Source organism: Ixodes scapularis, unplaced genomic scaffold (assembly GCF_016920785.2).
Source record: "Ixodes scapularis isolate PalLabHiFi unplaced genomic scaffold, ASM1692078v2 PGA_scaffold1__304_contigs__length_218370807, whole genome shotgun sequence".
Taxonomy (NCBI): Eukaryota; Metazoa; Arthropoda; class Arachnida; order Ixodida; family Ixodidae; genus Ixodes; species Ixodes scapularis.
The window spans coordinates 140,119,207-140,142,217 of NW_024609846.1; the positions used below are offsets into that span (position 1 = coordinate 140,119,207).

At 46.1% G+C, this 23,011-nt stretch overlaps 1 protein-coding gene across 1 annotated transcript in view; it reads right to left on the reverse strand.

Annotated features, from left to right (window-relative positions):
- Window positions 1-23,011, reverse strand: part of LOC8035386 (pleckstrin homology domain-containing family G member 5) — a 432,434-nt gene that overhangs the window by 237,410 nt on the left and 172,013 nt on the right. The window contains exons 2-3 of the mRNA XM_042290955.1: window positions 14,001-14,204; window positions 6,459-6,556 (exon numbers count right to left, since the gene is read on the reverse strand). Of these exons, the coding sequence (XP_042146889.1) occupies window positions 6,459-6,556; window positions 14,001-14,204 (302 nt within the window). The remainder of the gene's footprint in view (window positions 1-6,458; window positions 6,557-14,000; window positions 14,205-23,011) is intronic.

A 23,011-nucleotide genomic window follows, 5' to 3' on the forward strand; every position in this document is an offset into this window, starting at 1 on the left:
AAGCCCCCATAATTTCAGCAGCCACAAACAGCGTTCTCGATTCAAACAGCGAAGTGCTTGCTTGTAAATTATCAAACACCTGATCTTTTTCTAACATCCTGTTTCTGTCACCTCTACATAGCCGAAGTTGATTTCTCACGCATTTTTCCCTCCCACATTTTAAAGGATGAAAGGCTTTTCAACTGAATCCCCCCCCCCCCCCCCCCCCCACCCCCTCGTCCAACTCCCAAATCCCACAAACACTTTCCGTCCGCCCGTCCGTGCCTTTCCCGCAAAATTTTGCGGAGAAATTGACGTCACGTGACCTAAAAAGCAATTCAGTTTTCCCTCTTAGTTTAGCGGGAAAATTGACGTCTTGTGACCTGACCCCACGTCACATATACACGAATTGCTTTTCTCCACCAAACGTGGAGGGGAAATTCGTCACGTGACTTCACGTCAGCCCTAGGTCCTATACAAAAATCCAGTTTTCCCCCTAAATTTGGCAGGCACATTGATTTAACGTGACATGTGCACTTAGTCTGCATTCCTGCTAAGTTGATTAAATATAGGTTCTTCTTCACCTCCTACAACTACTTTTTTATGTGTTGTATAGAAACTTAAACGGTTGGCTCGTTAAATACTACATTTCATGAATGGTAGAACTTTGAAATATAAAGGTCGTTTACCAATCTCTTTTCTGCTTTTTTTTTGTTTTGTTTATTGAACTAATCTGTCAGCCGTTCGAAAATAAGTTACGAATACTATCAAGCTGTATTTGGTTTACGGCTACTTCACCAAGAATGTTTTTTTTTTTACTTTTATAAAAAGGGTTCATTCCAGCACCAGAGCAGGCGCACTGCAGACATTTATTTCAGGATCGTTGTCCGTTGTCTCAACCTTAAAAAAAGTTGCAGGTATGCAATTTTCTTCTGCGCCTGCGCAGTGGAACGCAACATGCTGCTCGGGGGACTCAAAGCGGTGGGGACCCTGTTTCGAAAACTCCTTATTATTCCACGTAAAAACTCACGAAAAGGAATTTATAAAATAAGATTGTATCGAGTTCTTTGGAGAGCCCAACAAATGGCAGCTCGAAAGATACTAATAAAGGGTGTTGCACTAGCATACAGAAACAGGCTCATGCGGCACGAACGCGTGAAAAGAGCCACCGACGTGTCCCCGCTGTGTGACTACACTGCATATTGCTGCGTGCAAATAGCTGAGTCAGCAGCATGTTCAAATCCCACGCCGCTGGCTGGGGTTGGATCCCCGCCAGCGCTTGTCCTTTTTATCTTACTTTCGTTTGCCGTCAAAGAGACGGTCTTTATTACTTTAAGTTTCTCGGCACCAGCTCGCCGCATTACGTTTTATTTTAAGTTTTATTAATCAAGTTTACGTTTCTATTCGTGACAATATATTGTATTTAAAAGCAAAAGACACCGTTTTACGAGAAGCCGAAACATTTCTCTTTTAACATGATAATAAAAACACAAATTCAGTACTTGCGCACCTGCACCTTCGGGCACGTCCTAGAAAATGTATTAAATGTCAGAGACATTTTGATGTGCTCAGTCCTGGTAGCTCGACCATGTAAGTCGCCGTGCTTTTCAATTTTATGCTCACTCGCAATAGAATATGATCAGCGCTCATAAAAGTGGTCGCCCGCCAGTATGGGGAACAAATAAAAAAGCCTCTCTCGCAGCGCGAAGACGATCTGTTGGAAAGCGAGAATGCACGTCTATCAAACTCTCCGACATGTTTGGGTTAGCAGCAAAGATTCCGCTTTTATGCTTTCGTCTACATATGGAAAGTGTTTCTCCAAATGGGAGAGTCACGTGCGAATAATGCGACCAGGTAAAGTAAGCGAGCGTTCATCCTTGCGCCTCAGCACCACTGTCTTTATATTCGTGTGCAAAACAAAGTTGTTACGTTGCCTAGCTCTTCGGCGCCTAGCATCAGGCGTCAATCGGGTATATATATAAGGTGCTACAAGTCACCGGGCTCGGTCTAAACTGAACCGTAAAAATCGACGCCTGCACGTAGCCATCTAAACTTTTCGTCAAATCTGTATTTCACAGGTCGGTTTTTTCTTGTAAAATTGCAAAGCGTAGTTCTCTTTTAGTAAAAAAATAAGGCCAAGAAACTTGCCAGGGTCTACGCCGGGCGGCGACTCAGACGACCAAGTCCAGGAGCGGGGTATGTTTGGCGTTCGTATTGATAGATGGTGTCGGAAGCAGCGTCTGAAGGGGCAGCCGACCAGCGAAAGATAGCAGACGACACGCAGACGAAATCCCTTGGCAGCAAAAGCGCCGCCGTTATGCAGACGCGTTTTTTTTTTTTTTACTTTAAGTTTTGCTTTTATTGTTTGCATTTATTTTTTAACCGAATCTACATTTCAGAAAGATTATATTTATTTTAATAAACCACGGTGGTCGCGAGCCGTCGCGAGAAGGAGAGAGAGAGAGAGAATAAACATTTATTGTGGTCCTTATTAGTCCAGGACGTCATCTATAAACGATAGCGCCATTTATCGATACGAGCGCCAAACGCATCCCGCTACTGGACCTTTGTCGTCTGCGTTGCTGCCCGGCGTAGACCCTGGCAAGTTTTTTGACCTTATTTTTTACAGAAAAAGAGCTACGCTTTGTAATTTTACAAGAAAAAAACAACCTGTGAAATACACCTTTGACGAAAAGTTTAGATTGCTACGTGGAGGCGTGGATTTTTACGGTCCATTTTAGATCGAGCCTGGTGACTTGGACCACCCTATATATATATATATATATATATATATATATATATATATATATATATATATACGGTAATCGTCTCCTATATACAGACAAAGCCTGGCAGATCGCCACGAGAAGCGGCCGCCGAAATGTAAAAGGTGGAGCGGCAAACAGCGGATGAGAGGAGAGCCACATGACTGGCACCCCGCTGTGGCGAGACGCCGAAACACATCTTCTCCCGAGCGAACAAGTGTGTCTCGGGTCCTCGCCACTGCAAAAGCTGTGCACTGACTTAAAGGTTTCCCGAGAAATGACTCTTCGATGCTCTGCGCTACCAGATCCTCGCGCTCCAAATCCGCGACCGGGCACTCTATGGCTTCGTCGTCAAACTGCCAGGCTTTGTGAGTATAGGAGCGACAATGACACGGTATATAAACAACCTACTCGCGCAAAAAAAGATAAAAAAAAATGAATTTGAGCTGTGCTGACTGTGCCCTGCCCAAGTGTAGCTATGACGCTAGCCGAGATAAAGCTAAAAAAATTGCATGAAATAATAGATGTTTGCTGTTGTTAGTATGGAATAAAGAGTCCCTAATGCAAAGATAGAAAGGGTAATATATTACTAAAAATCATAACCCCATCACAATAACGCGTGATTTTTCATTCTTTTTTTTAGAAGGACGTATAGGGCAGGAAAGCACCACTGCTATTCAAATGTTGGCTATAATGCCTTTAACCTTGAAAACAAAAGTACAGGAAGATTCATTGGCAGATTCTTAAGATATGCGTTAGCATGAGCCTTGGAAACGCCACACACGTCTCCCTTTTGAAAACGCTAACGCTGACCCCTTCACCTTTTTCGTTTGGCTTTCTCTTTTGCTTCTTCCATTTTTTGCTGTCACTTTTTGGTCTCGTTGCGGGGTCAGTGTTAGCGTTTCCCAAAGGGTGACATCTGTGGCGTTTCTCAAGGTTCATACCTACGGATTCCCCAAGAATCCACCAATGGATCTTCCTGTAATTTTTCCACCCTCTTTTCGTACTCTCTGCCTGTGAGAGAACGTCGACGTCCTTGGATACGGCCATCCATATCACTCGTGGAAAGAATCACATTCATACCACTCGTGGAAGGAGCCACATACGTATCACTCGTGGGGGGAACCGCATCCATAGTTTTAACTACACACACACATCACAGTTCACCTCCCGTTACTACGGAAACCCAGAGCGAAGAAAATCTGGCAAAGGCAGAACGGCCACTGTGCGCGCGGGTTGCACGCATTCCACCGCGCCGCGGGGCAACACCTCCTAGAAGGCAAAGCGGCAGTGCTGAATAAGGGGACGCCACCAGAGAAGGCAAACGCTAGGCCCAGATTGGAGACGGCGATTACGTTTACGTTCGGCTGAAAGTTCAAACTTGACTCAAAGCCGAGCGCTGATGCGGCACTCTTTTCCCATCTGTCCATCGTTGGCCTTCGCTGATGACGCGATCTCATTCAGCACTTAAAGGGACCATGAAACGATTCTGAAATCGAATTTCATCCACCGATCGTCGTAAAAGGTGTGAAAAGAAACACAAAAACACAAAAAATAGGGAGCCAAAAAAAATTATTCGCTATAGAACTTTTAAAAGAAAACTGGACTCTTTTGCGCCTTCTTTCCTTCGAAAGCTCTCTGCCTTTTCAGTGCGATGCATCCGCGGAATCGCAGCACGTCAGCCGAATCCACGTCGCCTATTGGGTAAGAGCCTACCTCACCAGCACTGCGATCGTAAACAATAAATAGCCGGCGAATGTTTCCGAAAAGCTTTGTTAAATAATATTCAGATCCACACTTTGCAGCATAATTAGAGATGTGACGAAAATTGCCGAATTCGATAATGCTGAGAGCCAAGCGCCATCTAGCCTGTGGTAAATGAAGCAACTACTGCGCGTGCGCAGTAGGGCTGACAGCGTCCCTCAGTTACTGGTCGCAACGACCAACGAACGTTTATGTTTCTACGTGTTCTTCTCGCGCGTCCCAGCTTCAAGCAGCAAGGAAAAAGTAGTTGAAACAGACCACGACGAACAAGAACGCTGGATCCACAAACACCCGAGAAAAGACAGAACGGCCACGAATTCACCGACCCGCAACCAAGCCAGCTCGGCAGATAGGCCTAGCAGGCATTCCGGAGCAGGCACTCCGACTCCGGCGCAGCGTTGCTTCGGCGGTGCTTGGCCAAGACCCTCTGCCCACGAGCGGCTGGCGTGCTGAATGGAATATGCCCGCGCGACCCTTGTGGACCCTTCCCGTATTATAGTTTGATCGCTGACCTCAATTTTAGATTGAGAGGTTAGTTCAATCTCTTCCCCTTGTTTACCGAGGCAGTGTTGACGAACACTGTCGTCGAAAAGGGACTCGTCGATTCTATCTTCTTGTTTTGTGTGATATAAAGCTCAAATAAACGCCGTATAGATTACCTTCGTAACACGGTATGTACACTTTGTTATAGTATGCCATTTTTATTCTGACACGACTGCACGTCACTGTCAAGCTATAACAGTTCGTGGGAGCTACGTGCAATGCCGGTCCAACCTTCCTTTGCCAAGTGTCACGTCAGTATTGAGTTGCAATCGTGAAAGATCGGTCCCGAAGCGCTTACCAACAGCGCGAAAACAGCACTTCCACCAAACGATGGAAGTGCTGCCGAGTGTGAACTGGTATTTACGTGGCTCTTGCTGACGCTGTCGTAGTGCAAACGTATATTTTTTAACGTCGGCTCGCTCCTGCATCTCCGAGGCCGCGAAAAACGCCGCGGCAATTTGTTTCCATCTACGTCGCTTTGCAAACGACTGACACGGGCCGCCTTTTACCAACAATGAAAGTTGGGTTGACTTCTGGAGTCTTCACCGGAAGACTCGCCGCACTTCCTAACAGGCATACCGGCGTATGGGACTAGTCCCATGCTGTCGCTGTAGCGCAACATATCTCATTGAATTCCGCTCAGCTGCGATGTGTCCATGGCTATCGCGGCGATGAGAGGCGACGATTCAGAAAATACATCGGTGACATCAGCGCCATCAGCGCAGTAAAACCTAACGGCGCGCCCCCAACTCGCCGCCGCTAACGCTCCCATTCTCCTACAGCCGAGAGAACTTCCGGTTCCTGTTCCACGGTACGTCACGACCGTCAAAATTACGCCGCAACTTGTTTTGCGGTCTGTTGGAGAGAAAGAAAAAAATGATATTTCATTATTTTTTGTGTAGAAGTTAATAAACCGAGACGAAAACGGATGCCCGTTCGGCATTCAGTGAACGTTGAAGGTTAAATGTAAAAGTTATCTGGCAACGGTAAAAAGGTCATTTCATGGTCCCTTTAAGGGTTTGTTATCTAAGGTGTGTTGCGCGGTGCCTCCTTTTCTGGGGCTCCATGCCAGCTGTGCGCGTGACTTCAACAAAAAGAAGGGGCTCGTTTTGACGATAACCCGGTGGCGGTGGTGTCTGTCTTTCAGTTTGTCAGCTACGGGGAGAGAGGGTGAAGGAGAGGGAGAGGTTGACGCCTGGTGACGACAGCTTTTCAAATCAATGAAAGCAAATAAGTATTTGATGAAAGCTTCATACGCGTCACGCTCTCCCCCTGCCAAAAGAAATTCTATCGCATTTAAACGTATTCCTCTATAAGCCCCCGTAATACGGCTGCGAATTCCGCGTCTTGGCGAGTTAGGGAGTCCTTCACAGCAAGCGTGCGTCGAGGGCCACGAGCGCCACTCACCGTAGAGGCACTCCCTTGATGGCTCGAACGACCTCCCACTGTGGCGTCCCTCCCGGCTCCTCTTCGATGGCCACGCTCAGAAACTCCTGGCTGGACACCTGAGGGACAAGAGGATCAGGTGAGAACAAATGCGAGTCGGCTCGTTCTTTGACCGGCTTACATGGCCCAAGTTAGTCCAAGTCATACGAGCAACGCTGAACCAAAATCTGGCCGTTGTCAAAACAACCTTGTAGAATCGATTAAACCCCAAGACCAAATACTAAGGGCGGTAAAGTGCCATTCTTTATAGCCATAAGCCGGTGTTCTGTGGCTTATTGAAAGCTTACAGCTACACGTATACCAGCACAACAATAGCACAATTAGAAAGTGTATAGGATTTCGTGCGCGGCCGGGAGGCGCGAAGAGAGCATAAGGATGTCAACTCCCCATGATCGAAGCCATTTCCAAGTCGTTTTTCAAAACTCCGTTTCACATTAAAGGAACACTAAGCGGCTATTTAGTCTCGCCGAGATTTTTTATTTGAACATGACCTACAAGAGCCCAACTACCGAGAACACCATTTTCGGCTGGAAATTAGTTTTTTTTTCGCCCGAAAACAGCCGGTCGACAATTGGTCGGTTTCGGTCTTGTTTACCCTTGTTTCTATGGTCACGTGGCGTTCAAACTATGCGTACCAAATATATTAAAAGTCGTGGGTTGTCTAAGACACAAATCCATTATTAAAAATTTTAAAAAATATGAACCCCATTTTTGCGGTTTCAAAAGAAACTACAAATGCTTTAATATAAAAAAAGAAATGTTGCAAAGTTCACAAGAAGTACATCTACGGGTCATTCTCAATATGGCAACGTACCGCGGGGTGGACCACACGATGGCGGTGCACGAAGCACCAATATTGCGACGGACGTGAAGCCACTATACTTGGGAACTGTCGCTTAGAGTATCGGCTCTCTGTTCCCCAACGTTTTTGTGGGCACCGCCATTTTGGTGCTTGCATGTGCAGAGCATACGCAACTGCCGATCGTCTTGAAAAGTGCGACTTCCTCAGCACTAGATTCGGTGCTGAGGAAGCTCTTGTAATATAGATTTTTTCTGTCGCGAACTGTATAAACATATGTGTAAGAGGGAAAAGCGTTTCCTGTGATTCGAGATAAACCTTGAGTTAACTGGTGACCACAATTTTAAGCCATACCAAGGGCAAGTGTCGTTACTCGGAAGCGTAGCTTATTTAGTGGCACTAGTGCCGGTTAATCGGTCGTCACGCGCAGAACATCAAGCGGAATGAATATAAGTGCGTGCACGACAAACGGTGCACGCAACTTCGTCGTCGTCGTCGTTGTCTGCTCCACAACCTAAGAACACGGAGAAAAAAAAACGTGGTCGGGTGTAGCCACGTGACTTCCGGCCATGAGCTTCAGTGCTCCGGTTTCGGTTTCGAGCAGTTGAGTTTTTTAAATATATATTTATTAAAAATATACGTGACTCTGCAGCAAAATACTGATTGGGCTGACTCCTGACACGATATTGAATCGCCTAATAAATGGGTGAAGGGGATTGCAGTGTTCTCTTAAGTCCACCCGCAGTCCACGCTATGCGATCCGATGCAGCCAGTGAAGCGCCGCCAAAAGTGTATCGTCACGGTGCCCGTTGTCTATGTGCGTTAGCTATCACGGGCTAAACCAATCCCGCACAGTGAATGCGTCACGAGCCTGCGCTTTCTTCTATGCGTGGTTGCTTTGGGCGGGAATTGCAAGCGCATAAAGACGACAGCACCACGACGACGCACTTGGCGGCGCTTTATCGGCACTATCGCATACTGTATAGCATTGGCTGCGGCAGGACTTCATGCGAAACGAAGCATAGTTGTATCAAAATAATTTCATAGCCCAGTTGGTTAAACATAGTGAACAAAATTAGCACAATGGACGAACGAAGGAAGGAGTAGAAAGGAGAGAGCACTACTTACAATTGACTTTTTATTAGAGGATAGATGAAGATCAGAAAAGTTGACACTAAATAATAATAATAATAATAATACTTTTCATTGGCCAAGGAGAGAAGTTAAGATCGTAAAAAGGGGAGGAGAAAGATTATGCTAGAGAAGGAAAGGAAGAAGGCAATACCAGAAAAATTCTAGAAAAAAAGAAAAAGCATAAGGAAACGAAACCTAGCGAAAAACAAAATACATAAAAAAACAAAATAAAAAATAAAAAAAGATTTAACAAAATTGAAAAAAATAGTGCGGGTAATGAAGTTCTTTCGTTGACAAGTTTTCTTGCACAACGATCCTGCTGTGAAGTGTGGACAAAAGAACACGGGAAATAGATGAAGCACACGTCATAGCAACCAGGTGGATGCGTGCGAGGGAACTACAGTACCTGCACATTTTTTCCTAGGTTTATTTTCCCAGAAATCTCCCTTTTTAAACTTTTTAGTTTTTTTTTCTTAGTGTAGTTTATTAATATGTTTATTTTCCTTCACCCTTATTCTTTTTTCTAGATATTTTCTGATATCGTCTTCTTCCATTCCTTCTCTGGCATATTCTTTCTTCTCCTCTTTCTATGATTTTAATCTCAACTTTATCTTTGTCTTCCTCTATCCTATCATAAAACGTCAGTTGTAAGTAGCGATGTCCTATCTACAGCTTCTTCCTCTGTTCGTCCATTGCGCTAATTTTGTGTACTAATGTAGCTGTATAGTAGGAAACCGAACGGGCAGCAGATTAGCCCAGTCACAGTGTGTCACGTACATCTTTATTCGATCCATCATTCTACTCATACTTTCCCGGCCAACACGACTCTCGGTAAAAGGGCTTGTTTGGAGAGTGGCGTATTTCTTCTTGGGCGTGGACTGGACAAATGCTCCGGCTTCTGGGCATATCTGTTGTTCTATTGGGATCTGTTGGAACAATAGCTCGTGTTAAAACATGATCCAAATCATTTCGACTGTTATGATCGACTCTGTTGGAAAGTAAGGTCACGAAGACCTGGTGGTTTATACGTAGGAGGAAATGCTTCTCAAGAAGGAACGCTGTCCACCCTTCGCAAGGCCGAAGGCAAGCCAGCGTTTGTCAACTGAGTATCTTCTGGATGTAGGACAGCACCCAGTCCGTAACTGGAGACAGCTTTCGTAACGATCGTTAGAAGTGCAGGGTGAAGAAGAGAAGAGTAGCACAGTTTTTGATCGGGCTCTTATTGTCTTCGAATACGTGCGCGCTGTCAATCGTCCACGAAAAAGCAAACCATTTATGTAGCAAGGCACGGAGTGGATCAGCCCCTGTTGCTTAGTGTGAAACAAGCTTCAAATGATATGGCGCCAGTCCGAGAAGGAACTGTAAGGACTTGAGATCTGTAGGGGATGGCGCCTTGCTGGTAGTGTCCATTGTTCTTCAGCTGGTTTGATACTTTCTTTGGATAAATAATGTCTAAGGCATACTAACTCCGTGGCCAAAAATGTGAATTTTTTGTATGTTACGTTTCAACCCATTTTATTCGACTAAACGAGATAGGACTCGCATTAAGCTCTCGTCGTGGTCTTTTTGTGATATTCACGCGACGAGAATGTGATCGAGGTACTCCACTGTGTTTCGGAATCCCTGCAGTACTGCTGACAGCATCCTTGGAAAGGCTGCTGCTGCTGGTTAGGCAAAAAAAAAAAGAACTCTTGCGGTACAGATTGCGATATATTATAAACGCTGTAAGCTTTCTGCTATCCTCCCCTAACTCCTGCTGACGGCAAGCCGATGAAAGGAGCAGCTTGGGGAAGAACATCAGCCTTAGGCGGTGAAATTTTTCCTCCGTACGTGCAAGTGGATGACCATTGACGATTGCTTGATTTGGTCTTCGTAAATCCACGCAGAGTCAAATTCGACCTGTCTTCTCCCAAGCAATGACGATTCTCGGAACACACTCTAATGTATCGTTCATTTCAATCACCTTGGCCGTCTCTAACTTCCGCAACCCCTCAGACTGTTACTGGAGAGCGACTAAGTTTCTGGTGCATGGGCGTAACCGAGCTTTGTCTCTTGACTTTGTGAACGTAATCTTCTCGTGACCCAGCCCCTCTTTGAAGAGGAACAATTTCTTGATGCTACCGAGGATTCTGAAGACTACGGCAAATAACATGGTGATGAGCATGTCGTTTAATGTCGGTCATCATTTCAAGCCTATAGGAACGTTAGTCCAGCCAGAAGGTTGCCTGATGTGACACGGAGTGTTCTTGTGGTGTGTCTTGTCCCAAAGGATCTAGCTGTAAACATCCCGTGCACCTTGATTAGGTCGTTCAAGTGATTCCCGAGCTCCTGGTTGGAATGCTCAAGCTTGATGTGTAGAAAATTAGCATCTTATAGCGCCATTAAAAATATTTTTATTCATAATTATTCATATTAATCCAGATTTGTGACTTTTTGTCAGAACCTGCGTTTCGTTTTTCTAATTGCCAGGTTTAAACGAAATCGCCGCAAATATGAGGAAAGAAGACGCGATTCAGTCCCCAAACTGCCTAGATAGTCAGTTATTTCATTATTTGTACTGTCGAGACCGGTTATAACGAAGTTAACGGGAATCGGAAATCACTTCGTTATATCCGCTATTTCGTTAAAACCGACTTCGGTTACAATGAAGCGCGAAAGGGAATGAGAAATCGTGATCGCCTCGCTGCAGACTCTATTTCGTTATAACCGGTCTCGACACTATAAGAAATAAAAATTTCTGTAAAAATAAACAGCGCAATAGCAAAATTCAAGAACCTGGAAATGTGCGCTGCATCTAGGGATGTGAGGCCTAAACGCTAACGCGTTCGACTAGCGTAAAAACTGAACATGAAGAATCGGATATTTGTCTTGGCCGCGATCACTGGAACAGGAGAATGGGCCTCAGCTCGACGACAGAAATTCTATTGAGACGTGGTATAAAAATCCTACAGCATTTCTTTCGTCTGCGCTCTATAGACTTCAGTTGAAAGAAAGTCTGTAGAAAGTCTATGGCAAACTTTGGATACGACAAGAATAGCAATAAACGATGTAGAAGCTAAACACAACTAGAATCAATCAGCTGAAGGAAAAGCAACACCACGACGCGAATCAATCACTATATTCTAGGCTCCTTAAAAGTTCTATCTTTATTTGCGTGGAAGTTCAGCATATGTACACACCACGGAGCTGCGAAAAGGCTCCCTGCTTTTAAGGCGCCATTGGCTCGGTTCACCCACTACCTAGAACATATCTCAAGCAGTCCGACTTCGAGGTCAAGCACGTGCCGGATCACACCACGGTAACGCTGACGCCCTCTTTGAATGCCCATGTCCAAAAAAAAAAAAGTGAAGGTTTCTCTCAATTTATATTCGAGTGCGATACGAGCACATCGCGCAAGACACACTTAAACTGGATGACTAAGTCCCAGATGACTTCTGTCAGGTTGGTCGGTTCTACTCCATACGCTTAAATAAAAGTATGCCGCAACGACAAAAAAACGTGTCTTTTACCTCTTTGGTAAAAGGATGCCTTTCACTGAAAACCCCAATAAGAGTAGCAAGGGCTGTTCAGTTTCCGTACGCCTGAACAACGTGATGTGCCGTATGCTTCGGAATAACCGTTTTCGCACGCTTGTGGCTCACCGGAACTGCTTTGGCTCGGTACCAGTGCCTGTACACATGAAACAAGCTTACTTAATGTTTACGTACAAAAAAAAGCAAAAAAACAAAAAAAAACAAAAAAACTAGGGACTAAAGATTGTTAAAATGTTACACTGTATAGAGCCGTTATACATCCAGTTAAAACTAAAAGTTATGCCACTGTTATGTCGAGCGTTCCTTTCCATCTGTCACGTTTTTGAAGGAGAGATGGAGACGCGTGAGGGTGCCCGGGCACGGGAGATCAAAGATTCATTCGAAGCTGATCAACAAACCGCGACGGGCGGCCACGGCTGCTGTTTGAATCCTGGCGCGTCCAGGTGACGGTGCCAGCGCCCTTAGACCCGACTGTATAGGCTGTTTTCGTTTAGGTTTGTTCTCAGTCATGTGGGTTACGCATCTAGTTTCCGGGACGACAAAATAATAAACCATTTCAACCTGAAATATGCGAGAAAATATAGACGAGGTAAAAAATAGAATATGTGACAATCACGCATTTTTTCCGAACTCCTTCCAGCGGCGTGGAGACATTAAAACGATGTTTCAACACATACCATAAGTGACGACATTCAAGATAGTTGCGCCCTTGTGGAAAAGGTGTATAGCCCGGCAGCCACGTACGGCCTAGCCCATGGCATCGCTCCGATGCCCTGCACACGCTTATCGACCCGGAAACGTCCCTTCTGCCATATAGGAGAAGCCACCAGTTACTCTAAAATGAGGAGACGGTTTAGCTGTGTTCTTTTTTTCGTGTTTTTACGCCGCAATTTACCATTTCATTTCTTTATGGTAATTTCTTTCATCTTTGGTTGCTTTTCTCCGTAAATATACGCACAAGTTGATTCCTAAGAACTTGTTGTCCACCCATTCCCTTTCTTCCCCGCCGACCGCGACATCATTATTGGGGTGAGCAAAATGGCATGTGGTAAGAACAGGTAGTAAGATGTAATTAAAGGACGGGAGGATAGAGAAAACTCCAACTATACTCGTTTTGGCGTCAATAAAAAAAAAAAAGAAAAGAAGTGTTGCGCATTATTTATGCTCCTCGCGAAGTAGTTCTTACAGGATTTGGTCGTCGGAGGAAGAAGCGATGTTTTCGGCGTTTGAAACGTGTGCAGTGCATCTTGATAAGGTAACGTATATCTAACGTAAAATACCCCTACATATACCTTAATTCTCCACATAAAGGGGGAAATTAGTAATGCTCCGCGAGGAGCCGGACTTTTTTCACTACAGTTCTTGAGATGAAAGTGAGTATAGCTATATCCATAGCAAGGCCGTATAGTGCTGAATTTTCTGCTGTACTTACAGAAGGCCGACGCGGGGATTGCACACGAGTGCTGCGTTCGGTTTTGACACGTTTCCTAATCGATTGAACACGAGCAGCTGCCGAACGCTGTCACAACACTAGTTAGTTAATCGTCCGAGTTAAAGCTTTGGCTAGGTGGCGCAATCCGACGCCCGATTGAAAGGGTTTAGACGTATCCATCCATGTCCAACCTGTGTTCCGCTTTGGCCTCCTCTACAGACGCTCTGCAGCAGCTGTGCATGGGCGCCGCCATAACCGACTGTCAGTTTTTGTTTCCCTTATTCCGTTTACTTCACTTTATCATTACCACTGAAGGCCAGGTCATTGCCATATCAGAGTTTATTGCGTCCTTCTGCTCGGCGTTGGCATTTGTGGAGGCTCGTCAACGCCCGTTTCTGTGGCTCGGTATCTCGGTAAGACAAGACTACGAGAAGGTCGGCCAATGGCGGCGGTACTCTGGCGCCTGAGTAAAGCGTCTATAGGTGACGCAGAAAATTCAACATGGCGGCACCCACAGACAGAGCGATGGATGACATTAAGGACGTGACGTGTTTCAAAGACCGATGTTTTCCGGGCGCCATGTGGACCGATGCGCGCCGCCTCACCCTGCCGGTGCTGCGCAGTGGCCTGGTCGGAGTGAGCCTGGCCGTCCCGTCGTCCGGCACCGACAGGAGGTCCACGGACGGTGCTCCCTGGCTCCCTGCGGGCCACGGCGGACTACCACCTGCGACGTCCGGGCGCGCCATCCCGGAGTCGCTGGGGCCGCCCTCCAGGCAGTCGATCTGTGTCAGGCTCTTGCTCCGGTGCGCCTGCGCGAAAACCAAAGCGGGCAGTCACGTCAAACGCACGTCAATACACCATCAATCATCATCATTATTCTTTGGTCCAACGAATTTCCCAGTGAGAAGGGGCGAAGATTAGTTCTTCGCGGTTTCGCGTAAATCGCGTTTATGTTTAGACGGCGGGAAGTAAGCCCCAGTGGGCGTTTTGTGTTTCCGATGGAGACATTTCGCCAGCGCAGTACAACCGCTAGCCTGGGTTCTTAGCATGAGTCGCGCGGTCGTGACTTACGGCCGCACGCCGATACGATGCTCATTCAGATCGAAACGGGAAGGGGCGGGTATATTGAGTCCAGGATCCCTGGGTTCTACAGCGTGAGTTTTCGCTCCACGTGCCCCGAGCTGCAGTACGCTCACACGTACGCCACCGAACCCCCCTAGTTTCACGTCTATTGCTCGTCAGTGATTTCAACACGCATGATACGTCAATTTGAGCAAGAGTCTATTTTCACATGTGCATCACATCCCCGAAAGGCAGCAAGTCGGACGAGGAAGACGGGTCGATGCACATTGGGCGCGTTAAGTCGGCGCTCCTTTACTCCTACTCCGACACTCCGAGTTTCATACTCCGAGCGCAGCAACTAAACGGCGCATATCGTACAGGAGCGCGACACACCGAGGCTGCGTTCCAAGCCTACTCAAATGGATCCGAGTTACCCTGGCGTTTTAGGTCACGTGACAACAAAAATAGAGAACCGTTGGCGGGGGTAGGTATTCGATAACCACCTTTACCCTAGAGTTGGATCGAGTAAGTTTTGGAACACGGCCAGAAACTATCGACGGGCCACGGCCCACACGAGCTCCTCCCAACCGTGGATACGGGTGGCAGAAGCCTAAAATATTTCGAAGATAAATAATTAGGCCCGTGTGGAGCGGCAGAGTCTAAAGCCAAAGAGACGGCAACGTTATGAAGTTTCTACGAACGTTTTAATATTCCTGAAAGGTTTGAAGACTCGCTTCGTGCACATATGTGGAAGGTTACCTTGGTTGATCTATTTATTGACCATGCATGCTGTTCCGATTTAAAGACAATATTCTTGAACCCGCTCGTCGACGCAGGAAGACCCTCAAATTTATCAGATTTTCTGGTTCCGTCGGTTCCGTCTCGCAGCGAGACGGAAGCTACGCTGATACCGGCACACCGTCGTTCGATTGCACGTCAATTCGTTTTTAGGCGGTATACATGAACAAGCTTTTCCCGCAACGCTAAGTGGTGTTTCGGCTTTCCAATCTATGCAAGTATCTTTATTCGCTGCGGCCGGGCTAAGCATTCTAAGCAGGGCAGCCGTCTGACTGTCTTTTCATCACTTTTCACGCTCGTTCGATAGATCAATTCGTTTTTAGGCAAGACGCACGAACAAACCTTTTCATCGACGCTCGCTGAAGTTTCGGCTTTCAAATCGAAGTATCTTTATTCGCTGGGCTAAGTATTATAAAAGGGACAGAGCGGTCCGAATGTCTTCGCATCTTGATGACTTTTCTGTCGCTGTGCTATCGTCACCGTACCGTTTGATAGATTAATTTCTTTTTCAGGCGAGATGAACGAACAAACCTTTTTCGGAACGCTAATTGCTGTATTGGCTTTCAAATCATATCGTTTTTACCTGCTGGATTAAGCACTAATCAACTGAAAAGGGGCAGCGGTCCGCCTACGCCTTTTTGTCTCGACGGTCGCAGGAGCAGCGCAGCCATCTTGTTTGTTTACGTGACGTCACGGAGCGCGAAGAAGTCACTCGCGCTCCGAAAAATTCTTGGTGCACGAAGAGCGCGCTCGAGTGTCAGTCCCCGGTGGCACTCCTGTCCGTTTAGTGAAAGGAGCGCCAAACTCTCGCGCTCCGGAGCACGGAGTTAACGCGCCCATTGACTTTTCCGGAAGTGCGTTCGGAAAGGCTTGTGAAGTGAGTCAACAGAACAATTCCGGCACTCTGATTGCCGCGCTTTCATAAGCGTAATGACTGGTTAATCCCCCGTAAACCAGACGTTTAGACGTCTGGTTTACGGGGAGGGGAGAAAAGCTTTGGTAAGCATATGTCGCAATGATTGACACCATTTATCCATTTCCTAGATTTGCCTACGCTTATCGGGTAAAGAAGTCTGGGTGCCGTTGAAGGCTAGCACATGAACCACTGAAGCGCGGTTACACAAGGCTTCACACCCCCTTCCTCTCCCCTCCTCCCCGGCCCCCCCCCCTTCCACCACCCGTAGAGCGGACGATATGACGCCTATGAAAACACGCCAATCAAAGTGCTTGTATTGCCATCGTTGACTTACTTCACGATTAAAAATTTGGTTTAGGGTAGCTAGTTCGTAACGGTAAAAGGCCTAAAAGCGCGAAACAGACGAGGACAAGTAAAAAAGAATAACATAGACAGGCCCTGACTTTCAACTGATTCATTTCAAGGCCATCCAAACAGATATACGATTGCACTATATATTTTCTTATTCATTGAGAAATTTACTGGTATGTTATTTTCTTTCCACTCCTGTAACCGCCCTGAAAAAACGTGAACAGTATTAATAAAAAAATACTAACGTTAATAACCACTCAACACTTTACACAAAACAGTTCAAGCTCGTAATTTCTTTATGTAAAAATGTATGACAAATAGTTTGGTAATTGCGTTGCACACGTTAAACATTCTGGCATCACAAACGTTCAGCGATACTCTGAGTTTCCAGTCGCCAGACGCCTACGTGTAGGGCGCTCTTCCTCAGGTGATTTAACCCGTACCAGGTGTACACTTGATAGTTGTTCCCAGAATGAAGCGATACTATCGCTAATCGAGCTGACGAACCTGGCGATCTTCCAGAGCCTTCCTTACTCTCCAGCTCCTCTCTCTCAGTGTGCACCGGTCGTCGAGCTCCTCCTCGCGTACCCCTCCGGTCACGTGACCTCCCCGTTAACCAATTAGCGTCGAGCACTTTACGTCTCCCCTTGCACCCGCCAACCAATCAATGTTAAGCCTCGCGGTCACGGTTTTATCTGGGCTTCACGAAAATGCCGAATACCTGGTCAAAGGACGTTTCACGTGAAAACGTGTAACAGGGTATCACGTTGCTATCTGGGTTTGGTTCCTGACTTGCGCAAACACTTTTTTACTGCAACAGCCTCTCCCCTTTCCCCTTTCCCCTCCCCACCCCTCCCCCACTCAAAACCGACCAGTGTCAAGCCTCGCGGCCATTCTTTCATCTGGGCCTCGCGAAATGCTGAACACCTAGCCAAATAACGTATCACGTTAGTAAACAGGTGGAGGGCGTGCTCACGCAACGCACTCTGTTTATTATATCAAGAGATAAAGTGTCGAGTGGTTATCGACGTATGTAGGCAGTGAGTGTATGTATGTATAGATGGCCTTGGAGTAAATCAGTTAAAAGTCAGTGAGTGCCTCTTCATGTCGTTCGTGTTTTCTACTTGTCCTCGTCTCGTGTGCGCTTTTAACCTTTCGTCAATGCTCCAAAAGCTTTTCCGAACACACTTCCCATGAAAGCCTGTTATTGCGGTTCAGCTGTAGCAAGCCCTTGAACATTCTTTGCGTCCTCCGCACTGGGGCCGCACAATTTATTGCATCTTCGCCTTGAACGAATTTTAGGTCAAAACAAAATCTGGTAACAAAATTAACATACAAGCTTCATTAAGTTCTTCATACCTCAAAAGGAGTTTGAAAAGCCCGCTTTTTTGTAAGTCCTTAGCCGGAACTGAAGCGCAGTAATTATTTTTGTTATTGATTCATTTCTAGATATATTTCCGCACTTAAAAAGAAGGTGGTGGGTTAGGAGCTACCGAAAACTGAGGCCCATTACGACCTGACAAATTGCCTACTTCTAGCTAATCCGGGATTTGCAGCTAAAGGGAGCCACGCTCAAAGGTCGACAAATAATCTCGTTTTTTTTTTTTTTTTTTTTGTAGGGAAGATGATCTTCTTAGCACACACATCTCGAAAACTACGACGGGAGCCCTGATCGGAAAGTAAGAGACGATAAAAAGCGGGAAGCGCAAAATGTACGTCGGCCTCACACTTCAGTGACATAAAAAGTAAAAAATAAAGCCCGTGTAAAAAAAAAAAAAAGATAAAAACAAATAAGCACGAAATCGACAAATACTGCTCAGTCTCGAGATATCGCGTGGTTGGAGTCCATATAGAGCTAACGTTACCAAATGAACTAGGAACCCTCGCATCCACTGAAACCGAGCCACTGCGACCCCGATGCGATTACAGCGCCTCCCCTTGGCGGTCGGTTCGTTTCGTTAGTTCGTTTGTAGCTCGTTGGCTAGTTAGCGGTAGATAATTTGTTCTTGAGAGAAGGGGAATCAGCAAAAGTTTCTTCTTTGTTACGGCGTTCCCGGAACGGCCGCTGCGGCAGAAACGGCGGCGCTACGGTCTTGTCGAGCTCGGCGCTGGAGTAAGTGTTGGAGCATTTAGAAGAACAGGGTTATCAGTGGATTAGCGCCGCCTATAGCTTGCGTCGGCATCGCCAGCAGCGCGTCTCGAAGCGTCTCACGAGAGCCACGCTATGTGGAGAGCAAGTCGTCTGCTTCAGAGATGGAAAAATTACTTTCTAAAAGTAATTAAATTACATTATTAATGACTTTTCTGGAAACTGCAAAAATGTAATTAAATACATTACAAATTACCGCAGACTAAAGGTAATGACATTACCTTACAATTACTTTCCAAAAGTAATAAAATTACTTCGAAATTACTTTGACATTGCTTTTGAATACCTTGAGGCAGTAATTCGTGCTCATTTTAGTTACCGTATACACCAGCACAGTGTTTACAAAACAAGCCCTCGTTTGCCCACACAGCGCGTGTGCAGGAACCAGATCCGGGAGAAGCAAGGCGCTGCGCATGCGCAGTGCCGACAGCAGCGCCACCGCAGTGATGTGACGTCAAAGAGCTGAGTTGGTCTATATGTACTAAAACTCATATCTTCCTGTTTGCACCGCAACAACCTTATCTGCCTCAAAGTGAACTACCCTATACTGAACAGCGGTTTTGCTGACGCACACGAGATACGTATTAAACATGATGGATAGCTTCTGTAGATGTGACTCAGACAGTCAACTCACAGGTTTCCTGTTCATTCAACGGTAAAGGTTCTTACTAAAAGGGGGATATGTTTCCGTCTTCCTGATTTAGAAGTTGTAGTCAGTGTCAGTTTGTTAAGTCGTGCAATGGCAGCTCGTTCTTGCAAGGGGTCGTCGCGTGAAACGTTTCCCTTCCGCCCAGGACGCAATCTAATCCTATTCTCCTGAGAGCACTATACTTGGCGATAACGTTTCTTGGCAGTGCAGCGGAGAGGAGGAGAGCCCGCGCACAGCTTTATTCAGCGCTCAAAGTGGGAGAGGGAACGCGTGCCTGTACCCTCCATCGTCAAGAAAGGTTGTCGCCAAGTATAATTGACCTATTCTCCGTCATTTCTTTCAAGGAGCATTTTTCCCAAACACCCGAAGAACCCAAGTTTTTGCACACTGTCACAAAAAGGACCTGGATAATTGCTAAGCAGAAGCGTCGCCAGTTGAGAAATGACGCGAGATTCCTAAATTGTGTACTTTCCCAACAAACGGGGGGCGATATCTTCTTGTAGGCTTATTCCCGAATAAACCTCCCAAGGGAAGGAAGCGAGGCATCCCGTGAGCGGCACCTGCATTGCTCGAGGACACACGAAACGTTCTGGGGCTTTGGCAAGGCATTTGGAATTAACTTTTTATTCCGGTCGTTTGTTTTTCACAGTGTGTCAAAGCTTACGGTTTGACCTTGCTTCACGAAAGTACAAGACTGGGGATCTGTTTGTCCTGTCCTCTCAGGTTTTAAATTTTGTTTAACTCACTGGTAATGTGCCCGTCGCCTTGCAGCCTATGAGCCGTTCATCCCTAAGCTGACGCACTGTCAGCTTAGAGATGAACGGTGGAAGCTACGTGTTTCTTGGAGCAGTCAGATGTCTATCATTCGCCACGTAACAACGCTCTCGATCATAGTCATACCAACGCGCGCAGGACGGGACAGGCGATTAAAGGAAGGTGTTTGATTGGTACTGGCTAGCTCGCAGCTCCCACCGCACTGTCAGCTTAGGGATGAACGAAGATTGGTATCGTCATGATGACGCGAAGCCGTGACTCTGTCGTGCCAGGAGTTCGTAAGCCGTTGCCTTCCAGCGATGTCTAGACGTAAGCTTTTCTCCTTCGCCTTTCCAGCCCTCGTTTGTGCGCCTGTTCAGCTCTTTGTACAAGGTTTTGCGCTCAGGTGGCCGTCGATTATTTCCTTTAATGCTCTTTCACAACATTTCACCATGGAAAATCATTTTCTCTATTTTTTAAAGCTTGCAAAATAACTTTCTAAATTAGGACAAAAGTAATTTAAAAATTAATGAGTAATTTTCTCGAAGTTACCTAAAAATAATTCATTACATTACAAAATTACTAGCCTGAAGAAGTAATTCATTACATTACTCATTACTCCAAATGTAATGTAATTACAGTAATTTCATTACAGTAATGTCCTTACTGCCATCGCTGGTCTGCATCTTGCGCAGGAGTTCTGATGACGTGTGAAAGACGCAGAGCTCTGATTTGTTCTTATTGAAGGATAGCAAGTAGACCTCAAAGCAATCTGCCCCCAGGTCTACCCACTATCCTTCATTCAGAACCAGTCAGAGGTCGACGTTTTAACGTCACCACAACCCCTCCAAAAGAAGCAGGCGAACTTGCCCTCCACATGGTATACGGCGACCATCAGGACGGACGCGTCTGCTGCTTTGCGGCGATGATCGTCGAGCTCCGGCCTGTTTGCCGCTTATGAAAACGGTCGAGGATCCACTAGCGATGGCGTCATGCACAGCCCTTCTCTCCTTGGTTGTGCTGGTTGGAGCCACGGGTAATATGATTGCCCATCTTAAAAAGTGGAGCTAGAAAGATTACTGGAATTTACTTCCTTTCTGCGAGAAATTAATTTTGGGGAATTTCGCAATTTTAAAAAATATCGTGAGAAAATAGCCAAGCGATTGCATCACCTCATGGTACCAAATCCGTAGCGCGCGCCGCTCCCAATCACACTTTTTGAAGCGCGGGAGATATTCCCGAAATACATACTTTACGAAATTCGCGAAATATATCGAGCCCGCGAAACTAAAGTCGTTTACAGTGTGTTGCTTGATTTCCATTCTTGACATTGACTGGAGAAAAGCGGAAGTGTGCGAGCAATTTCACCCATTGCTCGCGCTCAACTGCATTTCCGCTGTGTAGGTTGAAATGCCTCGCAATTCGAAACAATCCGTGACTCCCGAGTTGCCGCATAAAATCTCCCCGAAGGTGCCCACCAACAAGGGAGATTTCGCTAGGTAACTGAGATTTCGGTTCCACATTAAACATTAGATATGGTGACATAACCTATTCCTCGGTTGCGGCTGGGGCCTGCCACAAACGACCACAATTGTATACGTTCTCTCCATTGCTGGGATACATTCGCTGTTATAATCGCAGAGACATTAATAAATGTCTCCTTGAACCAAACTAAAAAGAACAAAAAAAAAAAACATCCGAATTTTGTTTGAAATTGTGCAGACATTTTAATCTGACTGAGTGAATAGGTAAAACGGTCCAATAAAATGGCTAACTCTGACTTAAAACTTGCGACACGAGACGGCGTAAGAATACCGGATAGCATAGCTGCGATTTGACGGGGTGCTCCTCTATTTGCTTCGCTGATCTCACTCTGGGAGGTGTGCAATAGCACATGCGTGACGTATATTTTGACGTCACTTCCGCTTGTTACTCCTGGGCCGTGTTCCAAAATTTACACGATCCTACTCCAAGGTAAGGGTTTTGCACCTTGGCGTTCTAAAACCTACCCGCGTCCAGCGTCTTTCAGTCTGTGTTGTCACGTGACACGACCCGCGAGAGTAACTCGGATAGTTTGGGTAAGATTTGGAACACAGCCCTGGCCAGGATCACCCTCTTGCTTCGCGCTCGTGAATGCCGCCGGGCCTCGTCGCTCATGCATAGTGGCTGATTCTTCGTTTAACTCGCGGCTACTTAGACGCGAAACTAGATTTAAAACAGCGCTTCCTAGTCAAACCTGGTGAACGTGTGATTGCATGTCGTTTATTTATTGATCTGTTCAGCTTCAGAAGCTTATGTATATGAAAGGTACGCGTGATTCAGCTTGGTGGTATTTTAATCTTGACAATTTCCTTGGTATATGTTTGCAAGACTTTTATGTACTGACTGTTTTTTTTTTGTTTTCTCGTGACGTACAAATCCTAGGAAAGGCAAGCGATGTTCCTTAAGTAGACCTCATCGCATGAATTGTTTCTAACTGACGTTGCTTGCCGCAATGACAAGTGTTTTAATTTCACGTTTTTCAGTTTTCTGGCAAACCTTGGAGGTTCGCTCGTATTCTTTACTGTTACTGCAATTCACCAACAACCTTAGAATGAAGACGCGAAACCAAAAACACAACGGTTCATTTACGATTATACGAAGAGTAATACATATGAAACCGCTTTCGTTACAGAGAATGCCTGGTGCCCATTTCCGCACTTTTGATTAATGGTTTAGCGTTCGTCTAAATTCGGTTTATTTCCGGTTGAACCGAAAACCGAAAAACGATCGGTCAAAAGAACGACGTTCTGTCGGTCCCATTGGCGCGAGCAGTGAAGAGGACCGGGCATTCGGGAGCGATCGAGTGAGCTTGACCGCTTGACTGGCCTGTTCGCCCGGCGCTCTCCGTTTGCCACGCCTCGTCGACCTCGCCATGGGGGTGGGCGGTCGCGTTCCC